General features: G+C 28.8%; 2 protein-coding genes across 2 annotated transcripts in view; both read left to right on the top strand.

Moving 5' to 3' along the window:
- Nucleotides 1-10823, top strand: part of LOC105843841 (phosphatidylinositol N-acetylglucosaminyltransferase subunit P) — a 12371-nt gene extending 1548 nt beyond the window's left edge. Inside the window, exon 3 of the mRNA XM_065798323.1 lies at nt 10376-10823. Coding sequence (XP_065654395.1) covers nt 10376-10511 — 136 coding nt within the window. The 3' untranslated portion in view covers nt 10512-10823. The remainder of the gene's footprint in view (nt 1-10375) is intronic.
- Nucleotides 10824-12130: 1307 nt separating this feature from the next.
- Nucleotides 12131-17019, top strand: LOC136080971 (uncharacterized). The gene is made up of 4 exons (XM_065798322.1): nt 12131-12956; nt 13255-16039; nt 16198-16450; nt 16660-17019. Exons 1-2 carry the CDS (start codon nt 12807-12809, stop codon nt 14854-14856), a joined length of 1752 nt encoding a protein of 583 aa, XP_065654394.1. The 5' UTR covers nt 12131-12806; the 3' UTR covers nt 14857-16039; nt 16198-16450; nt 16660-17019.
- Nucleotides 17020-25863: the final 8844 nt, after the last annotated feature.

Here is a 25863-nt window from a genome sequence, read left to right as displayed (position 1 = left end):
GCATTTCTAACATGTTTTAAGATATAAATTACGCTTCTAACCAGTCGTACCTCTAAAAACGACAATATGTCTGGCAGATCTGTCGACATTTTCATACATTTTTTGCTGACATAAAATGTCCCTATTTTCATCATATTTTCTATCGACGTATTTTGACATTATTTTAACTTTATTTCTGAATTATTTTCTGCTGACATGTTTTCTATCAACATTTTCACATAATTTTGTGCCTAAATAATTTTTCTGCTGACAGATTGTTTTCTGATTTTTAGTTCAAGAACATAAAATATTTCCAAAATAAAGATGGGCATTTTATGTCAGCAAAAAATAATTTAGGCATAAAATTGTCAAATTACGTTGATATGTGGGACATCGACGTAATTTGTCATTTCATCTCGGCAGAATATATGTTTCAGGCATTCAACAGATAACAATTAGGGATGGCATTTTTACTTATTTTGATGTAAAAACGCCAATTACTTATACGCGTAAATTATTTTACATAACTCATAAAAATATATAATTTACTTACATTTAAAAGTAATTCGTTATTTATTTATTTTTTTACATAAATTATTTAACATGTAAAACTTAATTACTTAAGTTGAGTTTTTTAAATGAGTAACTGTTACTTGAATTGATTTATTTATTTTTACAAGTAAAAGTTATTTGCATTTTTACTTTTACTTGTAAATGTAACTTACTTTTAACAGTAAGTCGTGTAAAGTAAACAACTTTGAAAAGTAATTTTAGTTATAATTAAGTAAAAAATTTACATCGAAATGTAATTTACTTTTTAAATATAAAAAATATTACTTATGAAGTTAACTTACGTAAATATAATATTTAAAAAACATAACACTTAATTTACAAAGTAAAATAAAACTACATCTTATCAACAAATTATTTTTACTTGTAAAAGGAACTAATTAGCAAAAACAGCTTACATAAAAGTAATTTGAAAAAAATTATTTACTTTTACAAATAAAAGTAAATTTTTTTTTGAAGTTGTATACTTTACTTTGTTAGTAAAATGTAAGTTATATTATTTACTTTCTCAAAGAACAGTCATTTCATGTTGATTCAACATAAATTTTGAGATAGGTAGAGTATTCAAATCCATTTTTGATTGAGGGCACTTCCGGGTAAAATATCAGGTAATACTCTGATGTATGTGGTGGGACATCGTGAAAGGATTTTTTTTTTCACTTATATCGTAAAAGGTAGTTCTATTATAATTAGGGGCAAATATTGCCAACGCGCGCGTACACCAGTAGTGTTGAGACGGGCTCCCTGTCGTATGAGTGCCAACAGGGGCTGCTAAATAATCATTGATTTTTTATTCATTTTTTTTGTTTAGCAGAAATAGGTTAGTGGTCATAATGAAACTTTGTCGGGGGAGGAAGGGGGAAAAAGGGCATAATTTCTAAGCTATGGGTAATTCATGCATGTACAGCGGAGAAAATAGAATTAGCCTCACCTTTATTTTTTGTTCTAATTTAACAAAAATTGCAGGTAAACAATTATGAAATCTACTTTATTTCTTGTTACTTCTACTACAACTAAAAAGTTTATAAATTGGTATGCTTAATTAATTCCAAATGGAAAAAAAATTAAAAATATTCAATTTGTGGAGAAAATAGAATTAGCCTCATTAGCGTTATATACAAAAAATAAAGAAAATATTTTGTTTTTTCGCTCATTTAGTATTTAGTATAGCTTCCTGAATTTTTAATGACTTCAAATATGCGGTTTGACATACTAGTCACAAGATTTTGGATAGTTTCTATAGATATTTCATTCCAAGCTTCTCTGATACGAGTTTTCAGCTCCAAAGTGCATTCAAATTGCTTACCATTTTCATAAACCTTTCTAGAAAGTATTCCCCATAGATTTTCAATTGGGTTAAGGTCTGGACTACGTGCGGGCCATTCCATTACGTGAATATTTTTTTCTCTAAACCAAGCTTTTGTAAGCTTTGAATTATGGATAGTAGCATTATCTTGTTGGAAAGTGAAAGTTTCACCCATCAATTCCTCACCATGTTCAAGTAAACTTATTTCTAATAAGTCAATGTAGTCCTGTGAATTCATTTTTGTTGAAATCCATGCCAGTGGAAGTTTTCCAGCAAAGGAAAAAGCCCCCCAAACCATAACATTTCCAACCCCAAAGTTACGACTCATCCGAGTTTCTTTCTCTTTTCGAAGATCGTGCCAGTAATATTGATAGCCATCAGGACCATCTAGATTGAACTTTTTTTCATCACTGAAGAGAACTTGATGCCACTCTTCTTGCCAAGACATGTGTTCTTTCGCAAATTGTAATCTAACTTTTTTATGACGAGCAGTAAGTTTTGGTTTTGGTTTACGCTTTTTCCAAACTGTGTTTGGATCTTCATGTAAGATTTGTCTCACGCGTTGAACAGATACAGGTAATTGTAAATCAGCACGAATTTGAGATGCAGTCATGTGCTGAGCAGCAGCACGACGTACAATAACTCGTTTAGTACGATTATCAATTTTACGTTTGCCACCACTTCCCTTATAGGCTCCATAATTAACGCCAATCTTGAAGTAATTGTTAACCACTTTTGGAGATCTTTTAATTTTCTTTGCAATTTCCCGATTAGATAAGCCTGTATCTTTGTATGCTTTGATTACTGCTAATTCTTCATTTGTTAAACGCTTACCACTTCCCATTTCAAATAAAGGTATCAAAAACTAAATGTTAAAAACTTTATGAGCACTGATTTCACAGTCTTTGTTTAACTTACAAATAATAATAAAAAACTAACTCACAAATGCGTATCACCAGATCAAAATATACAAGTAAACTGAAAATAATTATTGATGAGGCTAATTCTATTTGTTACCGCAAATATCAAGTATTATACATTTTATGGTTTTATCAAATGTTTCGCAATTTAATTATGCTATATTATAATCTAAAAAGTTGTTGTTTGTAACAGTAATTATATGTGTGTGGATACAAAAGTTGTACCGCACAAACTTGTTTACAGATTTACAAAATATTGGATCAGCACATGGTGAGGCTAATTCTATTTTCTCCGCTGTATAAACCTTGACTAAGTCACTGTTCGTTAGAGCGCCCTTTTTCTCCAGTTTTTTTTTCTTTGTATTTGCCTTTTCAATCAAGTATTTTGTTATGGTAATATGACGCAATATAACATTTTCGGTATCCACAAGGACATCGACTGCTAAAACAGTTTTCAAAAAATTATAAGTCATTTAAACTATCTGATATAATATATATGAATAAAGGAGTGTTTATCAGATATAATCCTTTGTTGCATTTTATCATATGTGATCTATTTGAAAAAAGATGGTAAGGAAAGCTGTTCAATCTACTACTATAGGTAGTGGACACCCTAATAACCTGCTTTTTGTTACGTTGGTGTCCAACCCGCACAAGGATGATTAGAAAAAGAAAATCTTATACAATCAAAATAGTGCTTTAGAATAAACTTGTATTTTTTTTTCAAACATTCCAGACTACCTTCCAGATTAGCTAGAGATCTGAAACTTCCAGCATTTGTGTAAGTTTAATAAAAGTACATTATAAGGTGGTACACCACCAAATATTCTAAATTCTTTAAAACATGAAAAAAAATAATCAATTTGATATTAATACAAATTTTACTACTTCACAAAATATCATGTTTTCAATAACACCATGTTTCACAAAAATCAAAAACAGAGGAAAACGCAAAAGAAGATTTGATGACAAAAAAAGTAAACTATAAAGTATGAAAAACTAATAAAATCCAGAACAATAAGCTTGGCATGGTTCTCCAGTCGGCGGACGTAATGAAAAATAATTGCGCGTTTGTCTTTAAGTTAACGAGCAATAAAAATATTAACTGAGAACAAATGTTAAATATTTGACACCAAAGTTTTGTTTTATATGATTTATTCACTATTTAAAAAATTAAAAAAAAAAAAATTATAATTTTGTCAGAGCGGTTGTTTTTATCGGACTATCGAATAAATTTTTAACTTTTAAACGTTTTAAACTTTTAATCGCTTAAAACTTTAAAACGTGTAAAAGTAGTCTATATTTTTAAACGTTTTAAAAGTATTGAGTAAAATATAAACAATATTTATAAAAGTATATATATTTAACGTTTATAAATTTTTTTGTTGTTGTTGTAATTTGGCAAAACTATTAGCGTAATACAGCGTTGTCGCAAATTAAGTATTTAACGTTATGGCAAATGTTAAAATAAATAAAAATTTTAGCATGTCGACTTGTTCTAAAAAACTTAAACCAAAATCAGTCAATTTGATTACTTATTGTATATATATTTTTTTTTGTCAAAAAGATTTATTTGCCAATGGCATAAAAGTAAAATTTCCAACTTTGAACTTTTGTTTTGAATAATACTACTTATTTATTCTACTTATTTATTAGTTTAAAAAAACTTATTATTTAAAAAAAAAAAAATTTTTTAAACACTCAAAATTTTGCAAATAATCATATGAATAATCAAAATGCATATGCAATCATATGCAAATAATCAAATGCAAATCATATGCAAATAATCAAAATAAAACTTGATGTCAAATATTTAACATTTGTTTCTAATATTTAATTGCTTTAAAACAAATGAGCAATTATTTTTCATTACATCCGCCGGCGAAAGGCAAATATTTACGCCTCTAATTTGGCGGCCGCAGCCAGTTGGAGTCAGAATCTATTGGGGGCGAGCTCCAAATGATTCTACCTCCACAGTTTTTTGTGGAGGCGGCCACCAATGGCCTCCGCCTCTCTAATGGCGTTGGCCTCCGAAATATTGTGCCTCCAAAAAATAACTCTAGCTACGGCCGCGAATAGAAGGGCAGAAGCTACTGGAGGCGGAAGAAAAAACATTTTGCCGCTAAAAACTGATTGGGAAGCCGCCGCGAACAGCTTCCGCCTCCCTAAAAAGTTGGCCTTTCGGCAGAAAGTTACTTTTCCGCCGGGCATTATTAACTCTGGTAAAATAAAATAAGCCAAAATACAAAACTTAGAATAAAATTGCAAAATGCAGAGCCATTTCCAAAGCAAGAACCAGTCTTTTAAAAAAAATTTTAAATAACTAATGTAAATAACTTCAAGATTAATTTAAAAAATAAAAAATTAAAGATAATAAAGTAAAATTAAAAGTAATTAACTTAAAAAAAGTTTATTAATTTTCATAACCACAACATCTTATTTTAATTTATTTAATATAGCAAATTTAGAAGTATGGTTCAAAAAAGCACACTTTCAAATTTAAAATTATATGGTCGATTGTGAAGAAAAGTGTCTTGATGTTATTTTATCAAGCAGATGAAATAACTTCAAGCTCTTTTTATTTCAGTAAATTTTTGTTACTTTTTTTACTTTAAATTTTCAAAAACTTAAAGTAAAAAAGTTAACGAAAGTGCAAATCACAATATCTAAACAACCAGATTCCGATCACATATTTAAAATTAGGCCCGGAGCAAACTTTTTATTTTTGTTTGAGAGTTTAACTTTATGTAACGACATGGAGCAAACTCCAAACATTTATATATTCATGTTTATGTAAAGCTTTTCAAAAGTATTGCAATAATCGGAGTCTGTTAACAATAAACCCCTAACAAGTTAACTTCCCTTTTTTGCCATTAGTGTGAGAGCGATGAGTTTATAACATTTATAAATACATTTTTTTAGCATTTTAAACTAAATTAAAGTTCATTAACAAGTCTCTAATGCCATGCAATAATCTCTTAGTGTTCAAAAACTATGACTATATAAATTTTGAGCAACTTTAATTATTTAGAGGATTTAAAATATCATTTTAAGTTATAAGTCTGACAATCAAATTCTGTTCCTCATTTAAAAATTCAGAGCGAAAGTTTATTTAATCAAATGACGCGGACTGAAAATCAGTCGAAGAATAACGAAGAAAATTAAGTTTTTACAAGTGATTTTAGTCTATAAGAACATTTGTATTTTTTCAAACAATATTATAATATTGTTCAAATTATTTTTATTTTTGTTATTATTAATTTGATAATTATCAAATTAATTATTTTCTCAAATTTAATTTCCTCGTTGATTTTTTTTTTTTATTACAAAAAGACATTCTTTAATGCAGTGGTTGATTTTTAATTTTTCATAATTTTTTATATTTTTCTAAATTTGCCGTTACAAATTATTACTTTTCTTTGGTAAAATATACGGATGGCGGAAGCAAGAAGAAGACAAAAATAGTCTTATTGCCAAGCCCCTAAATATCCGTTCATAATAATGTCATTAAAAACTTGTCATTAAAGATTGATGATCATGTATTTTTCTGAAGTTTGAATTTAAAAAGTTTATTTTGTTTGGTTTCATAATTTGAAAATGCTGCGAATCCTTTTATCTTCAAACCGATTAGATTTACTTAATCAATAGCATTTTTGACTGATAGTATTATTAATGGTTACAAATGAGGTCTTATAATGTGTTGTTAAAAACCATGTTAAACTCATTTAAAGAATTTATGGTAACCAATAATATATTGATGTCTACTTGCGTAAATTTTGAAATGTAGTATTATTATAATTAAGAAAAACCAATGATTTTGGTTAATAAATATACTTTTGGTAAATAAAACATGCTTAAATGCCAAACTTCAGTATGTTCTTGTTTATATCACATTAGAATGTTTAGTAAAATGTTGAAACAACCACCTTATTTGGGTTGCGTGTAAACTTTATATAATCATAACCTTAGAATTTTGAATTTTAAAACCTGTTGACTTATATTTAGTGTAAGAAAATAAAAAATTAAAGTTACTAATCCGTTGCCCTCACATTTGGGTAGGGATGGTAAATGTTTTAGGGTATTTGTTTTCCAGGCTCTAATCACTGGATGCGTAGATTAAGACTATTTCTTAATCTCCGTATAAATCATTGCTTAGCTACAGCTACAGCTCGGGTTATACACAGTGGCGTAGCAAAATATTTTTGATCAGTAGACATACGTGGGCAAATTGCCCAATTTTTGTTTTTCTGGAACAATAACTTTAAAAAAAAAAAATTTTTTAATATATCAAAGTCTCCTAAACCTTGCGGCTCTAGGTTCTGTTGCTTGTGGGACTGTAATTTTGCTTATACTGGCCTTGCGGTATCTAGGCCACTAATACTACACGTTGATAAAGATATTTACGTGAAAAGTTCTAAGTTTTTCATGCCCATATAAAAGTACCTGAGTTTTTTAAACAAAGACTTATAGAGTCAAAGGATATTCTTGAGCAGGTGGACTTTTTTCGTATCAAAGTGGAAAAAAATCTTTACAAAAATAAAGCGTCCTCTTAAAAAGTTCGGGGCTCATTAATCTTTGGTGTTATAGCCCGCATAATTCAGGACAGGTTTAAACTTTCTCTCCTTAGTTTTTAAATAATAAATACATTTACGCAAAAAACTTGTAAAAAATGGCTGAATGGCTGGCCAGAGAGAGAAAAATTTTGAGACGGTTTGATTCAGAGAATGGTTATTATAGCTAAAACATGGACCGTAACTAGAGAAGGTTTTAACCATGGGCAGAAATCTATTATTGATATTTTCAAACTTTACAGGGAAGAAATACGTAAAACCGCGCAAATCAAATGTTACGGCAAACTAAATGTTAGTGCCTTAAAGTTTTACTTTTTTGCATTACTTTTGTACAAGATCCTGTCAAAGTTATTGTAAAATATAAGTTAATTTATTTACTTACTTTATATAAATTACTTTTAATTTACTTTACAAATTATATACAATGTAAGCTTATGTAATTTAAATTTTATTTTATATAATTTATTTTTAATAGAGATTTGTTATTACTTTTAAAATAAAAAGTCCCTACTTATTATTTTATTTGTAAATTTAATTTACATTTGGAAGCATATTACTTTTATGTAATTTACTTTCATATACAAGTTACTTTTTTATATAATTTTTTTTAATTAGTTACTTTTGTATGTAAATGTCAATTACATTTCAAGGAACTTTTATGTTATGTAAAGTAATTTTCAAAAGTAATTAACTTTTAAATGTAAACAGCTTTTTCACGTGACTTACTTTTACACGTAAAAGTAAATTACTTTTTGATGTAATCTTCTTTTGCATAACTTATTTTTTAAAGTAAAAAAACTTACATTATAAAGTAAAAGTCGTTTCAAAAAACTAAGCAGTCTTAAGTTTGAGTTTGCAAAGTTTCCTTTGGTTATTAATTATCTTTAAAAAAAAAAAGAAACATTTAATATTATTGGAATGGTTTGATTATTTAAAAATATATTTACACTATATTTATTACCGAAAGCATGCGTTAATAGAGAAATTTACTTTCCTGTTTGTTTCTACAATTTTTTTCTGCGAGATATCATTTCAAGTGGGTAGAGAACGTTCGTTGGACGTCTTAAAAACATCATACTGACTTGCGACGTCTAAAGGGCGTTGTATAGACGTCTTACGGACGTCTGTGCCCGCTAGGTGGAAGCAAAATGATTTTTTTTTTTTTTTTTTTGTTAATTCACCTCACCAATGCCATTAAGGCCACTACAGATGAGAAGACTACTTGTGGGGAAAGGGAGGGGGAAGGCAGCTACTCCCTTCAACACAAAAAATAGCCTCGGTCCCCAAAAAGTTTCAACCCAGCTCTGAGTTTCGAAAAAAGGAAAAGCTCAGCGCAAATAAAACGGGAAATCGTGAATTTCGACGCAACTTATAGAGTTTGTTCTGACCATTTCATTACAGATTTAGTTTTCAATTTGCTTGACGAGATTTTACTTTGCTTAAATAATAAAACAGCAAATTGCTCAGCGCAATAAAACGGGAAATCGTGAATTTTGACGCAACTTATAGAGTTTGTTCTGACCATTTCATTACAGATTTAGTTTTTAATTTGTTTGACGTGATTTTACTTTGCTTATTTATTTGCGAAACAACATGACAGTCGTATATAGTTAGGCATAATTATCATAATTTAATGATACAACTCGAAACAGTAAATAATTTTCAAAACTTTTTAATTTTTCTGTGACATATTTATATATTTTTGTAGTTTGTTTAAACAGAAAGAAAAAGTGATTTAATTTTGCTAGAACATTACAAACTCATAGAAAAGATATTGTTGAAGAAGATAATGTTCATTTGGCTCAGGTTCAAAAAAAATCTGAGAAAGGTATAGATGTGCAAAAGAACGATGCTGACTCGGTGACAAGTACACTCCATTCAACATGTAGTGGTGTAATTAGAAAGATATCCCACCTACAATAGGAATATGTCTTGCAGATTTGTAAAAAGTTCTTTTTTTTTATTAGTGGTTTGCTTTTAATCCTTTAAAATGATTTAGATATTAAATCTAACAAGCCTACTAATCTACCACCATACTATCCAAACCTTACTTAACCAAGTAAGTATATTACATGTAATTACATAAAATTATATTATATATTATATATATATACAAAAAAGTATATTACATGTAATTACATAAGATACATGTAATTACATAAAAACCTAAATATATTACGTAAAAAACAGTATATTACGCGTATACACTTGTTGAACTTGATCAAATTCAACTTAATCAAGTTTAACAAATCTGGAGGTATAATGAAAGAAAAATGGCATACCAAACTTATAAAAAATATACAAGTTAAAGAGAAAAGTAGATATTAAATAAGGCAATTCAAGCCCAAAAAAACTACCTGGCAAGCTTTAAGATGAATGTGCAAAGTAAATATCCGAGGTTTTAATATTATCTTATTCCTTATCTTCAACTACGGAAAAAATGGCATTTTTTATTACTTCGACTGATTGCACAACCACTGCTAGGCCTAAAAAAAAAAAAGGAAATAAATGAACAGAGTACTACTGGTAATACTGAGTAATACTAATAAATGAAGAAAATGATGACCATTGACTGTATCTCTAAAACAAATTGTAACCTTACAGAAATACTATGCTACGTGGTGTGAATCCTGCGTCACTTAAAATCAGATCAGTATAATGTCAAATGCTGATACATTTTGTAATTTTAATATTTTGTAACGTGTCTTTGTAAGATATAAAACAACAGATTTGCATGCAAAAATTGCCCTGAAAATAATAGCGGAAGATGGACCAAGATATAAACGTTTTGGAAGTCTTTAGTTTTTTGCTAAGCTGCTAGTCATGGACCAATAATATTATATCGGTGTGTTTGTTTTAATATAATGATTCATTAACTGCATGAGTTTTCAGGTTGCGAATAGAAAATTTTGTAATTAAAAATAAAACGAAATGTTTATAAATTTAATATATTTTTTTCAGCGATGAAAAAAAACTTTACGCGTATAAAGTTATAAAAAAGAATGATATTTTAGGTTTCAACTTTTTAGACACTGGGTGATAACGTTTCCATTTCTTTGTTGCACGCTTGTTGCTATTGCTTATGTCGGGTACAACGTTAATTATTGGAGCAATCTTCCGAAATTTGACGATGAAGTAGAAGAAAACAGTACACAACCGATGTAAAAAGTTATAAAACGCAATGTAAAAAGTTTTTATGTAGTGTTTATTTATGTACAGTGCATACAGTGTCTGTTTAAACCAATCTTTTCAATTGAGCATTTATTTGGGATGGATTTGGTAAAAATTTTAAAAAATGTAAAATATTAGAGTGCTTCAGTACACTACCAATTTCAATATGAGGCATTTGTGTCGAAACCGACTATGGAATTAATTTTAATTTGAAGTTCAAATGTATTTTAGATTTAAAACTGGAAATCCATATTAATAGTTGTTTAACTATTTATTGTGTTTTATAGCATTAAAAAAAAGAAAAGCGGATTATTTTGCGAGATATTGTTAGACTTTTTTTTTTCTCTCTCTCTCTCTCTCTCTCTCTCTCTCTCTCTCTCTCTCTCTCTTTGTATTGTAATTAATATTGAATTTCAATAACATTAAACGAAGAAAAGGTTTTACTTTTTAATTTGTTATATATGGAAAATTAATATTTAAAGATAGTCGATTAATAAAATTTTTTTTCGACAAGTTTAAAGAGTTTTTTCCAGGTATTTTTATTAAAAACTTTGCTTAATCAAAAGTAACCATTTTCTTCTAAATCTTTTTTTATATTAAGGTTAAACTGTTGCATCATTTTCACTTGTAGCAGGACCATTTACCACGAATACACATGAATACTATTTAGCGCAATCTTTGAAGACCATTCGAGCCAAAATGTGCACAATAATACTGTGATGAAAGTGAAGCCCAGTCCCTAACTCTTTGTTTATCCATCCAATTCTATCAAGAATCAAACATTTAACAAGCGATAAACTTGTTGAATATCCTTTAATTCTTATTTAATTGTGAGCTTTAATTTTTTTTCATTTTTGATTGTATAAGTAGATGAAAATACAAGTTGTTTTTTTATTAGGGATATAATTATCCAGCAAAGAAAAATGAATAGTTTAAAATGCAGCATCTGGCTTGACACAGACATCTCTGTATAATGCATTTGATATAGAGATGAAATATCTTTACACATGAATACTATTTTGAATGAAAACGTGTCACAAATTCCATTACGATATTGATTTCTACAGGAAGAAGTTTAAATTTGAAATTATAGATAGCTTTTAAAAGGAGCCTTGACCTGTCAACATTATTAGGTTTTTTATTATTGACATCTCCGAAAGATAAATATTTAAGAGTCATTTTTTGTAAGAATCAGGCAGTCAATGGAAGTGACCTCCTCCAAATCGCTTGAATTTTTTATATATTGATCAGAATATAGAAAAAACCTGTTGGGGAAAAAAAAAAATTCAAAAATGTTTCGTTCACTCGGAATCTGGGCTTAAATTTTTGAGATTTTTTTAAAAATTTTTAGAAATTTAGTTTTTGCCACCTTTGAACCCATTTTTTTGGCAAGGCAAAAAGTTGCACATAGCTTTTGTAGTTAATATCAGACGTAACCCAAAAGCTCTCTCCAAAAAATATAAAAAAGTTGCGTGACACCGTGCGGTTGGCTAATTATCATAAATCAAAAGTACAAAATCAATCACTTTTGTCAATTTTTAATCGGGGTTAATTCTAGCGGCGAAGTGTTGCACACAATTTTTCTTTTAGGATTTGAAATTATTAAAGGTATTGAGTCTAAAAATGCAAAGAAAGTTATGTGATACCTAAGGCCTATTAACATATTAAGGCTTGAAATTGGAAAAAAATGTTTTAGTATACTTACAAAATGAACCATTACGGCAGAGGCGCTTAGTTTTGTAAAAATGTAAACATATCCAACTGTCAATACAAAAAGGTCCTAACATAATAATAAAAAAAATTCGTGTGATCTTTAGATATTAAGTTAAAAATAAAGGTACAAATTGTTAAAAATGATTAAGTACGAAGAGATATTTTTTTGGACACACAGATGAGGTTTTCGCTCACAATAAAATTTCTATCATCCAAAATTAGCATTTAGCATTACACAAAACATTGCACGTAATGTTAAGAAAAAATTTAAGCGTTTCTGACTATGATATAGAAATCATAACAATTGAAATAAATAATAATAAAAAACAATACATGATCAGAAGTGAATTATTTAAATTTACGTCATAACCAAATAACTTGTGGTGATCGAATGGAAGAAGAATCGCTGATATCACGATTGTGGAGAAACAAGTTAGTGGGCGGTTGTTTACTTTACCATAAAAATGTCTTGACTTTATTTTAACGATCTTTAAAATTTGCATAAATAGAGTAGATATTTTATCATTGCTATTGAGAAATAGGTACTGCATAAATAGAACTTGTTTTTAGTTGAGTATGAAACAAAACAAATATTTTTATGAAAACTGTTGTTGCTTTTCAAAAGGAAATTGTGGAGTATTCAAAAAACATAAAATTATAAACAAAATGTTCTACATTCATCAGCTGGGAGATGTTGATGTTAAGAAACACCTCATCAACTTAAAGGTAATTATGTATTTTAAATTTACGCAGACTGTAATATAATTTTTATAATTACATACTTTATAACTTCTCTGCAATAAGATTTTGAGACAAAGTTCTTTAAACAAAAAAAAAATAGCTCTTTTAATTAATTCCTCACTCTTTTAATAAATAATCACTAAATTAATCACACTCTTGCAATATTGTATTTTAATAATAACAACAATGTATTTCAAACTTGTAAACATTTTTCGTGAAGAGTCAGATTATAAACAATGCTTTAAATGACACACTTAATAATTGTTTAAAAAATTGTTTTTAGGTCATGCGATTAAACGATAATAACATTTGGGAAGAAAATGGACTTATTGCAAATAGACTTAAAAGAAATCTTGAAAAGGATGAACAAATATGTGCTTTTCACCGGTACACGTTTGGTATTGCATGGAGTCCTCCAAAAACATGCTTTCATCCTCACCATCTAAATATAAAAGGAAAAAAATCTCCCGCTTTAAGGGCGTCACCAATACATGTCGTCAAATCAATGTCAAAGCGATACAATGAAGTATTTTCAGTTGGTGCAATGCTGTGTTTTACCCATTTAAAGCAAGAAACTGCTTTATCTAGAATCAACGAAAACACCAATTTATGTACAGAAACACAAACACAACAAGAACAAACATATATGACACCTGCTACTCCAGATGAAGAATTTGATCCCGGTGAAATTAATGTTTCACAGGAGATTTTGGACGAATCTCTAAGAAGCCGTGAGAGTGTAACTGAGGTTCTTAATGCAAGTCCAATAAAATTTAGATTAAAAAGGAAGTTCGAACATCTGGAAGATACTACTAAAGATAAGTTAAAACGCAAGTATGTTCGCCTAGAAAACTTATTAAAGAAAAAATTTGCGGAAGCTGTTGCTCCTGGACAAGAGGAAATACTTATAGATTTTCTTAACAGTAAAAATGTTAATGAAATAAATAGCCCTCTCCCAATTGAAATTATTCGTGCTCAGAAAGTATATAAGCAAAGTGATTCCATGGGAAAGTTAGTTATCCTCTCATTATTTGACCATACCAAGTATACCAAAAAGTTTATAATGAACACATTTGAGTGTACCAAACATCGTATAGAAACAGCAAGAAAATGGCATGCATCTCATAAAGGGTTGGCATTTCCAGAGAAGAAAGTATTCGTCCGATCTAGTCTTGATCAAACAAAGTGTGAACATTTCTTAGACTTTATATTTACAAGCGGTATTTTGCATGATGTTGCTTATGGAATAACCAAATTAAAATACGACAGCGGTGAAGAACAAAAGATAGTGCATGCAATACTGACGACAAAATATAGCCACGCTATCATGTTCTATCGAAAAAGTTGTAGTGAAAACAATTATATACCGTTATCTGATTCAAGTTTGTGGAAAGTATTGCATGCAATAAAACCTTCAAGTCGAAAAAGCTTAGCTGGATTAGATGATGTTACTGCTTCAGGCATGAATGGTTTTCAAACATTACAAAAATTGGCACAAAGATTTAGTTCTAAATCTCTCGAAGCTGCCCTTGAAAAAGGAAAAAGGTATTTGAAAACAAGTTATCAAACCAATTGTAGTGTCAATGACTCAAACATTTCTTCTCATAGCTCAAAACATGCCTTATCAGATCCATCTGAAAAAAATCTTCAATCCAACACAGAGATATCAGAAGTGGTATGTGCCGATTGCTATGATTTGTGCAAAGCTATCGAGATGATCAAAGAACTAACAATTCAAAATTCTGACGATGCTGATTCTATTTATGATTTGGAAATTGCTGTAAAGGATGTATTCAACTACATAAAACACCTGATGAGAGATTCTCAACAGAAAAAGGCAAAAATCGAAGCTTTTAAGCAATTAAACGATGAAACTGCTTTCTGACTTAAAGATTTTTGTCAAAAAATTCTTCCGGTTCGATACAGAGAGGACCAAAGAGAGTATTTTGGCAAGAAAGGAATGAGTTTACATGTGGATATATTCTTCATAAAAATAGCAGGAAAGTTATTCAAACGTGTTTACTTTACTTCAATGTATAGGTGTGATCAGGGAATAGGTGATGTTGTTTCGTTAGCCACTGCAGTTTTAGACCAATTCAGAATTGATCAACCGCATATCAAGAAAATGTTTACCAAATCTGATAATGCCGGCTGCTATCAGGGAAATCTTTCAGCTGAAGCAATCTACAATGTATGCAAAGAGAGAGATATAAAGTTGCTGAGATATGATTATAATGAACCCTGTTGTGGAAAAGATCAATGTGACAGGGAGAGTGCAGTTGTAAAGACAATTTTAAGGAGTTACGTTGACTCTGGTAATAATCTTTTGACTGCTGAAGATATACACAAGGCTATGCATTATAGTTTTGGCGCTAAAGATGCAAAAGTAGCAGTTGCTCAAATTAGCAATGATAAAACTGTAGTTACTGGACCAAAGATTAAGAACATTAGCAACTATCACTCATTTGAGTTTGGTGAGAAAAGTATGAAGATGTGGCGTTATTTCAATATCGGTGAGGGAATTGAACAAGAGTATGGAAATCTTAAAATTCAACCCTCGATTAAGTTGTTGTTGCCATATAGCAAAACAGATAATTTAATTAAGCGTAACAAGTCACAAGGAAAAACAGAAAAGAAGTGATTGGCAATTATATTTATTAAGATTTTGCACTGAAATGAATTGTACTTTATCATTTGAAAGCGATGCTGAGTTAGAAGAACACATGCTATCCGGTCTTCATACAGTTCCGAAATCATTAACATCATTGGATAAAGTTCGCAACTCGTTTGTTCATAAGATGAAAATTACTTCACAACTAAATATGCCAATTTCTTCATCCTCTAACAGTGCTTCCGTAAAAGACAAACCACATTGCATGAACATTTTTCTATTGCAAGGTTGGGCATTACCAGTTCGAAGTTCTTTTAGATTTTCAAATCAGCAGAAAGAACTGTTGTATAAATACTTTATTCGTGGAGAAGAATCAGGTAATAAAATGAGCCCTGAGGAGAGAACTTCCGCCTGATCAATATGTAACTAGCCAACAGATAAGATCTTTATTTTCAAGGTAGGCATTGTTGCTATCAAAACTTTTGCAAATTAGATTATGTTTCTGACTGTTAAATAGTTCTTTTACAAATATGAAATTAAAATTTAGGTGAAAGTTATAATTTTGTGTGTTTGTTTACATATGTTTAAAAATATGTACAATTGATATTGTTATAGATTTAGTAACCTGAAAAGAAAAGGTAAGCTGGTAGAACCGACAACAGAAAATAATGAAAATAGTCAGGTTAACGATAACAAAGAAGTTTATGGCGAAAATGATGACTTTAATCTGGCAGGAGACAATGAAGATGATAATAAATATGAGGAAGACATCGCCAATCTTGCAAAAGAAATTTGTCTTGTATGGAAAGTGAATGATTGGGTTGCTGTTGCATATGAAAAACAATGGAAGATTGGATATATTGTGGAGGTAATATTATTCAAAGTATATATTAGTTTCAAGTTTTTATTTTGTTTTACAAAACAGTGCTCTAAAATAAAAGGAATATAAATAAAATGTAAAAATAATTTCAGAATGACATTATAGAAGACTTTACAAGTTTTATTGAATGTAAGCAAAATTAAACAAATCATAAACTCTTTATTATATTATTTTAAATGTTGCGCTAATACTTTTAGGTATCTATAACTGGGATCAGAGTTAATTGCATGATTAACGGGCAAGAGAAGAATACTTTTCGCTGGCCAGTTACTACCGAGGAGATAAATAACCAAACTGATAAAATTATCTGTTTAGTAAATGCTCCTTTTCTAATCAGTGGTTGTGGCGATTATTCATTATCCGAAGAAGACTATAATACAGTCATATCATTATTCTTAGAGAAACTTACTGCAGCAGAGTAGAAATTATGTGTGATGTGGTGGATAATGTGTGTAAATGACTCTATTAATAAATGAAAAACTAATTTTTAAATGGAAAAACATTTAAATGTTTGATTTATGTTTTATTTAATTAGCAATATAGTTATCTTGATGTTAGATTTTTGTTCAGTTTTTAATTAATGTTATATCATGCGTGTGACAAAATCACACGAATTTTTTTTATTATTATGTTAGGACCTTTTTGTATTGACAGTTGGATATGTTTACATTTTTACAAAACTAAGCGCCTCTGCCGTAATGGTTCATTTTGTAAGTATACTAAAACATTTTTTTCCAATTTCAAGCCTTAATATATTAATAGGCCTTAGGTATCACATAACTTTCTTTGCATTTTTAGACTCAATACCTTTGATAATTTCAAATCCTAAAAGAAAAATTGTGTGCAACACTTCGCCGCTAGAATTAACTCCGATTAAAAGTTGACAAAACTGATTGATTTTGTACTTTTGAACTATGATAATTAGCCAACCGCACAGTGTCACGCAACTTTTTTATATTTTTTGGAGAGAGCTTTTGGGTTACGTCTGATATTAACTACAAAAGCTATGTGCAACTTTTTGCCTTGCCAAAAAAATGGGTTCAAAGGTGGCAAAAACTAAATTTCTAAAAATTTTTAAAAATCTCAAAAATTTAAGCCCAGATTCCGAGTGAACGAAACATTTTTGAAATTTTTTTTTTTCCCCAACAGGTTTTCTCTATATTCTGATCAATATATAAAAAATTCAAGCAATTTGGAGGAGGTCACTTCCACAGTTTCAGGAATTTGCCTGATTCTTAGAAAAAACGGCTCTTAACAACTAGCTTAGTTAATTCTTTTCACGCGTTTTATTTAACAATTGCAACGCGTTTTATTTAACAATTACAACGCGTTTTATTTAACAATTGCAACGCGTTTTATTTAACAATTACAACGCGTTTTATTTAACAATTAAACGCGTTTTATTTAACAATTGCAACGCGTTTTATTTAACAATTACAACGCGTTTTATTTAACAATTGCAACGCACTGGACAATAGTTATTATAGTCTTTTCTTAAAAGAATTTAATAAAATCATTTTAACATAGTTAAAAAAAAGATTTTCAAGTTTGTTTTTAAGTTTTTTAATAAAAGATTGGTCTGGTTTACTTTTTTTGTGTGCTTTTTTTGAACCGCTGTTAGAAAAAAAAACTTTTCTTTTGTTGTGGTGTTTACGACATGCGTCAAATGAATTACTTAGTCTTTTGAATCACTAATTCATGTGAACAGTAACAATTTTCAATAATAATTTTCAGTTTTTAATAAAAATTTTTAATAGTTTTCTAAATAACACTTTTTGCGACTTATTTATTAAGTATTATCTCTGAAATCTTAGTCGTCTAATAAAAATAGTTTGGTATTGCACGACTTCCAAATACACTTCCAGAATGTCCAAAGTTTGTTTGAATATAAGTTACAAAAGGTTGGTGCGTTTACCCTTCCGCTGACAAAAACACCAAACCACTGCCAAAAGATGATTGACCTCCAAAAATAGCATCCATATAAATATTTAAAGATATCCATTCACACATGCATCTATTCATTAATATTGTTTTTTTTATTTTTCTAATTTTAATATTTTATATATATTTTTAAATACAATGAATATATATATATATATATATATATTTTTTTTTTTCTTTTCTTCCTTTTTTCCAGCCTTACTTTTTATAACAAAATTAAATTCAATACAGTAAAATAAAGTTTGCAATAAAATTCGTAAATACATTAACTAAAATAATTATCAAAGCCAAATAATCAAAGGCAAACAATCAAAGTCGATCGCAAATAAAACGCGGACATGAGACAAGCTGGTCTTTACATTACTTTTACATTCCAAATTTTTAATTTTTTAATATACTAATATCGTATATTTAAAATTTAATTTTAAATATACAATATTATAAATTATAATAAAACTAAACATGGTAAATATTAAAAGTCTACTACCATAAATAAGTTATAATATATATTTATATATATATATATATATATATATATATATATATATATATATATATATATATATATATATATATATATATATATATATATATATATATATATAAATATATATACACACCCACACACAAATTATATATATATATTTATAAATAGTAAAAAGTTGCAAGTTTTAACAAAATCCAAGTAATGGTAGTTACATAAATTTTCTCAAATTTCAAATTTACATCGTATAAAAGTTAAATATAATAGTGTAAAGCAAAACGGTATATTGGTTAAATATAATTGTTTAAAACGAAACTGGGTATTATTTAAAATTATATAAGTATATTTTCAATAGAAAAATTACTTGTTAAGTTTATTTTTGAACAGATAATAGTTCTATTCATGAAAAAAATAAAAAGTTTTTAAAGTTATTTAGTTCCATAAAAAAGCTTCAGGAAAAGAAATGCAAGATTTACCAAAGTTGCATTGGAAAACTGGTTGTTTAAAAAAATTATTATTTCTTAAAAAAATACACATTAAGGTAAGTATGGGTATTAAGGCCCACCTAACAGACTTTTGGTCATTTAGGCTTTAAAAATTAAGTTTAAAAAAATATTTTCGATTGCTGCTTAAGATTAATCATTCCTTGATGTAAAAATCTTATCTGCAATATTGAGGAAATAATTATAACAAAAGTTATTCATGTTTTTGTAACATACCTTAATTGGGCCTTATTACCCCCTTATGGGGGTAATAAGGCCCATGTAAAAAATACAAAAAATAAATAAAGAAAAACCAGAAAAAAGTTTGGAAACATTCTTTTAATGCATAGTTTATCTCACATTTATAAAATAATAAGTAATCTTGCATATTTATATACTTTAAAAGAATCAATTTTTTATACAACAGTGAATAACAACAGAAAATTAAAAAAATCAATAAAGAAATGTTACAAAGAAAAACATTATTCTTCGCAGAATGGACATACTAATTCTTCCTCATCTTTAGAATCATACCCTATGCACGCCTCGTGGTACCATACTTTACATTTACAACATTGTCGCATACTTTCTACAGACTTTTGCTGGCATAACAAACAAAACCAATCATTCACATCCACACTTACAGACTTACTTTTCTTTGCACTTGGTTTTCCTTTGCCTTTATTCTTTTTATTAACAGCTTTAGAAGTGGAAGATTGAGAATAATCTTTTTTTAGGTCTTTAGAAACATTTGCTTTTCCTTTGCCCTTATTCTTATTATTAACAGCTTTAGAAGTAGAAGATTGAAAATCTTCTTTCGTTAGGGCTTTAGCAACATAGTTAAAACTTTTTTTGCGACCGACCATAGCCATATTTTTCTTTTTAGCAGGACTCGGCATTAAATCATTGAAACTTGCATTAAGATTAATTTCAGGTTGATCGATTGAAACTGTTGAGGGACTGGGTTGGGTGACTGAAGCTGGTGAAGGACCAGATTCAGTCGATATATTCACCCGATTTTTAGTGGGCCTTATTACTCGCTTTGAACCTGTTACGTTTATCGATAATGTATCCTTTTGTTTCAACACTTGCATAAATATTACATGATGAGTAATGATAACGAATAAGTACTTAATGCAAATAAATGCAATTGAAAAAAATAGAAGCTTTATAAAATATTTTAAAATGTAAAAACACGTATCTTAAAAATTAGACTTAAGCAATTTTTGACGAAACTAACAAAGTAATCTTGCTTTGTCGAACGCGCGGTAAAGAAATGCTGATTTTATTTTTGCTGCCAGTGATAAAACCAGATAACTCTAATATTTTATTGTCGAAAAAAAGTTTCACAATTTATTTTTTCCCTAAGTTTGGATTAGTGGGCCTTATTACCCGCCGGGCCTTAATACCCATACTTACCTTACACCTTATTATTAGCTGTCTTCATAGTTATAAACATAATAAATTAAAAAAAAATGTTGTTTAATCTTCATACGTCACTTAAAAAAATTAGTATTAAGAAATATATACGTCAATTTAACCCATGGATCACGAAAGGAACAATAAAATCAGTTCAAGTTTGTAATATTGTTTCCTGGAAAAATCCAGCTAATAAAAGAAATATAAAACGCCATAAATACACTATAATTATTTTAATTAAAATAAGTAAAAAACTATATTTTCAAATATTCTTTTCAGAAAATGTAAAAATCTTTGAAAAACTCGGAAAGACAAAAAAATCTAAGAGATGTCAAAAATGTCTATAGTTTACCTCCAAATTGCTTAGAAGTTAACGAAGCATACATAACCAAATTAACTCTCTGGAGAATTAAATTTTTCACAAATATTGTTTATAAACTAGATCATTTAACAAAAATAATAAAATCAATCAAGAAGTTCAATGTCATCAGACTTTATTACAGTTTTTATGACAGTAAATACCTGTGAAACCTTAAAAAAGGGTTTTCATAGGTATTTACTGGCAAAGTGAATAAGGAATCAACTTTACATGCTTTCTTATTTCAGGAAATGCACGATTTTATAAATTAAGTACAATGTAACATTGGTTGTTTTTAAGCTTCAAAATTTATACGTACTGATGCTTAATTATTTGTTTAAGATGTTACACTGTTTACTGGGAGATTTCTAAATAATTTTATTTGGTCTTCATACTTTTTTAAAATTTTGAATTTTTTAGCAAAGAAATTTAGTAATTATTAAGTTTACTGCAAATAGTTGTAGGTAGGGTAGGGCGGGGCTAGTTGGGCAATTTTTACTAAATCTTACAGATCTCTTGAACGGTACATCGGATTAATATAATTTTTTCACTATTAGAAAGATAATTTGATCTGCTAAAAAATGGTTGAGACAAATAAACTTTTTTCGATTTGCTTTAGAAAATATTGTTTAAATTTTATTAGGCTGCTCAACCTACCCCAGCGGGGTAAGTTGAGCAATTTTGTGGGGTAAGTTGAGCAATAAATAAATAAATGTATTTCTGTGACAACTATTAACTCTGTTATAAAACCAAAACATAGCTTTCTTGTAAATTAAAAATATACTTTCAATTTTAACAAATAATTTAAGATATGAATATAAAAACTAATAATTTTGAGACTAAAATAAAAATAAAACAAAATTTTTTAAACAAAACTTGTTACTATTACGATAATAATAACTAAACGCTTAATGTTAGTGTTCAATTTTCATTTTGCAGTTAATACAAATTTAGTTTTGATCAGAATGTGAATCACATTTTGAATGGGACCATTGATTGCAACCATGACACTGGATCCAATTTTCTTCTGGTAGACTTTCAGAATAAGTTTCCCAACATACAAGACAAGCATAATCGTGTTCTGCACTTGTCTTTAATTTTTTTGTCATCTTTTTTGTTTGATTGTTTTTTAACTTTTTTTTTAATAAACTAAGCAGCAGAGTCTCTTTATTACCAATTTTTTTCTTCTCAGTTTTGTTTGTTTGTTTGTTTCTTTACTTTTTTTAATATACAATGTAACTGAGTCACTTTATTACCATGTCTTTATTATTATTTGAAAGAGATTGATAGGTAGATAATTTTTTTTGTTTCTCAACTTTTTTAAGGGTCTTAGTTTGCTACTGTTTAATATAATTCTTTCTGGAGTATCTGTTAGAATAGCAGCTTTTCTTTTTCTTCGTCTCGTAAAATCTTTCTTGGTGCTGCTTTTAGGTAAGGTTGTACAGTTTCTGGAGAAAATGCTTCAGGAGTTTCAGGAATAAGTAACGTTGTCTCTTTACTAATACTATTTTTGACAGATTAACCTGAAGATGATGTTAAACGTACTTCAGAATGAGCTCCATGTGACAGCTCAAATACAAGATTTGCTGGTTCTATACGGTCTGTGACAAATGATGTTAAAAAATAATCAGCAAAAATGTTTGCATTGTACGGGTATACGCCAGTTTTTTGAAAACCCTCTGTAATGTTAGTATACGTTATAGCTAATGGCAATGAATCAGATACAATTTTTGGTATATCATAAATTGTTATAGCTTTTCCAGGATTGTTTCTCAACCATGTATCTTGTACAACTGATAGGTACTTTTTAAAAGGTCCAAACACTGATACATCTAGTGGCTGCAGGTTATGGCTGCAATGTGGTGGTAAAGACAACATGACTATTCAGTTCTCCTTTGCTAAGTTTAGTGTTTCAAAATGTAAGTGAGAAGAGTTATTGTCCAAAATCAACAGAATTTTATATTCATTTGAAGGCTTCACATGCCTAATGAAATGTTGCATAAAATTTTTGAATTCAATATCCGTAACCCAGCCAATTTCATTTTCTACCCCCAATACAGTCCAGTGGACCATTATTAACAAAATAATCTTTGTAATTTTTGCGTAGGAACACAAACATCGGAAGAACTGTATTTCCGTAGGCAGATACAGCGGTTACCATTGTGACATTAGTGCCTCTTTCCCCAGATGTCAAAGCACCAGTATTTCTCTAGTCCTTTACAGCCACAATTTCACTAGGTTTTACAACTGTAGATACACCAGTTTCGTCAACGTTCCATAATTGTGAAGCACTGAATTTGCGTATATAACTTATCCTAACTTTACCATAACTTCACCTAACTTATCAAAAAACACTTTTACATTTGCAGCGTTAAATGATGTTGTCCTACCAAGGCTAGTTGCTTCAGGTTTCCTTATAGATAATTGAAGGTTTCTTTATAAAAACTAGTCATCCCCTCTTTACCAGCCATCTTATTTACTGTCCAAGGATCTGGTATTTTGATTTTGAATTGAAGAGCACACTTATAGGCAAGAGAACGAACATCTTTAGGAGTATAGCCGTAAAATATAGATGCCATTTACAATGAATAGTTTTTAAGGCGCTTTCTTGTTCTTGGGAAAAAATTAACCTAGGTTTGGAATAACCCATGGGTGGGTAACCACCATAGTTTTAAAATATATCTTGTTAATGTCATTCTCTTGATGTCAAATTCTTTAGCAGCTGCAGTAACACTTTTTTCCCCCTCTAAAACAGAACTTGCTGCATCACTAAGCTGCTGGCTTGTGAAAGCACCATTTGAAGTTTATCTTTTATAATTACGGATCCAATAATATATATATATATATACATACATACATACATACATACATACATACATACATACATACATACATACATACATACATACATACATACATACATACATACATACATACATTCATACATACATACATACTTACATACATACATACATACATACATACATACATACATACATACATACATACATACATACATACATACATACATACATACATACATACATACATACATACATACATACATACATACATACATACATACATACATACATACATACATACATACATACATACATACGTGTGTGTTTGTGTGTGTGTGTGTGTGTGTGTGTGTGTGTGTGTGTGTGTGTGTGTGTGTGTGTGTGTGTGTGTGTGTGTGTGTGTGTGTTAGTATGTGTGTATACACACACACACATATATAAAATATAAATGAAATATCATATTTTATATATGTTTTGATTATACTTTAAAATTATACTTTAAATTGGTTTTATGTTTTTTAAATACGCACACTTTCATAATATTATTATCATAATAAACATAGATAACAAGATTAATTTAAAAAATTTATTCAAGAACTTTTTTACTTAAAGATTTTATTGACCACGTAATATTGAAGTAAAAATATTTTTAAAATATTGAAAAAATAAATAATTTTAAACCATAATAAAATATTTAAAAAAAAAAAGGTTTAAGATATTACCTTATAATTGTTATGAGTATTTTATAATGATTAATTTAAAAGTGTGAATGGAAATTTTATCTTCGCGTTTGATAGAGCCGTTTTATTAATCGTTGTTAAATCTGCTCAACTTACCCCTACTAGAAAAGGCGACACATCAGTTAGGTTGTAAAAAGAACTATAAGACTTGGGGGAAAAAGGGTAAGTATAATCAATAGCCAAATAAATGGGTAAAATATAAACACTTAAGTGATTCCAGATAAATGCTTTTTTAAGCATCTAAAAAAAAATAGCAAAAATATTTTGTTTTTACCTTTTTGGTCCAAAATCGAAAAAGTGTCCGTGCATGTTACTGAACCGGGGTCCAACAACCATTTGATGCGCATTTTATTACCATTCTAAATACCCATCTTTTATCCATTAGATGTTTTGCCATGCGATGAGTACTTTTTGAGATATTTTAATTGCCCAACTTGCCCCTATGCTCAATTAGCCCCGCTCTACCCTATCGTTTGGTTAACGATTACTAAATATAGCAAACTTACGCAAAGTACTTTCAAATGCACTAGCTGCACTTTTCTAAGTTATAATGCTGTAATAAAACTAAACATTTCGGGAGTTAGTCTAAGCATCACTTTTAATTGGCTATTTAATAAATATGTAAAAAAATTAAATTACCAAACTAAGTAACCAATTGCCTATAGCTTTGAATATTGCTAAAATATTTACCAGATGTTTTTGTCCGTTTTAACATTGACGTACTATTTAATAATCTTACTTTTAAAAATCATATTGTCATATTCAGATTTATTTTTCCTCCCTCTAAAAATTTGGTTTTTCAATTTTAAATGTTACAGCGCACTTTTTTGTTTACTAAGCCCATTTCTTAAAGATTTTTCAATTTTAACTTTTTAAATATTTTTTAATCCAATTAAGTTAGAAGAACTTAATTAAAAAAAAGATTGCTTAAATTTTTTTTTAACTTTGACTTTTTCAGGGCTTAAAAAACACGTTTTTGATAAATTTTTGAATTGCTTACGATAAAAATCAAACTTACTTGGCTTTGGCTAGAAAGATACTTTAATTTATTTTATAATACGAATAATTTTCATTCAATAATTATTATTACCCTATTATTTATATAATTACGCGTATAAGACAATAAGTTAAAGTATATTACCAGCCAAAGCCAAATAAGTTTGATTTTTATCG

This window comes from Hydra vulgaris, chromosome 06 (genome assembly GCF_038396675.1).
Source record: "Hydra vulgaris chromosome 06, alternate assembly HydraT2T_AEP".
NCBI classification, from domain to species: domain Eukaryota; kingdom Metazoa; phylum Cnidaria; class Hydrozoa; order Anthoathecata; family Hydridae; genus Hydra; species Hydra vulgaris.
This window is presented reverse-complemented; position numbering and strand designations above follow the sequence as displayed.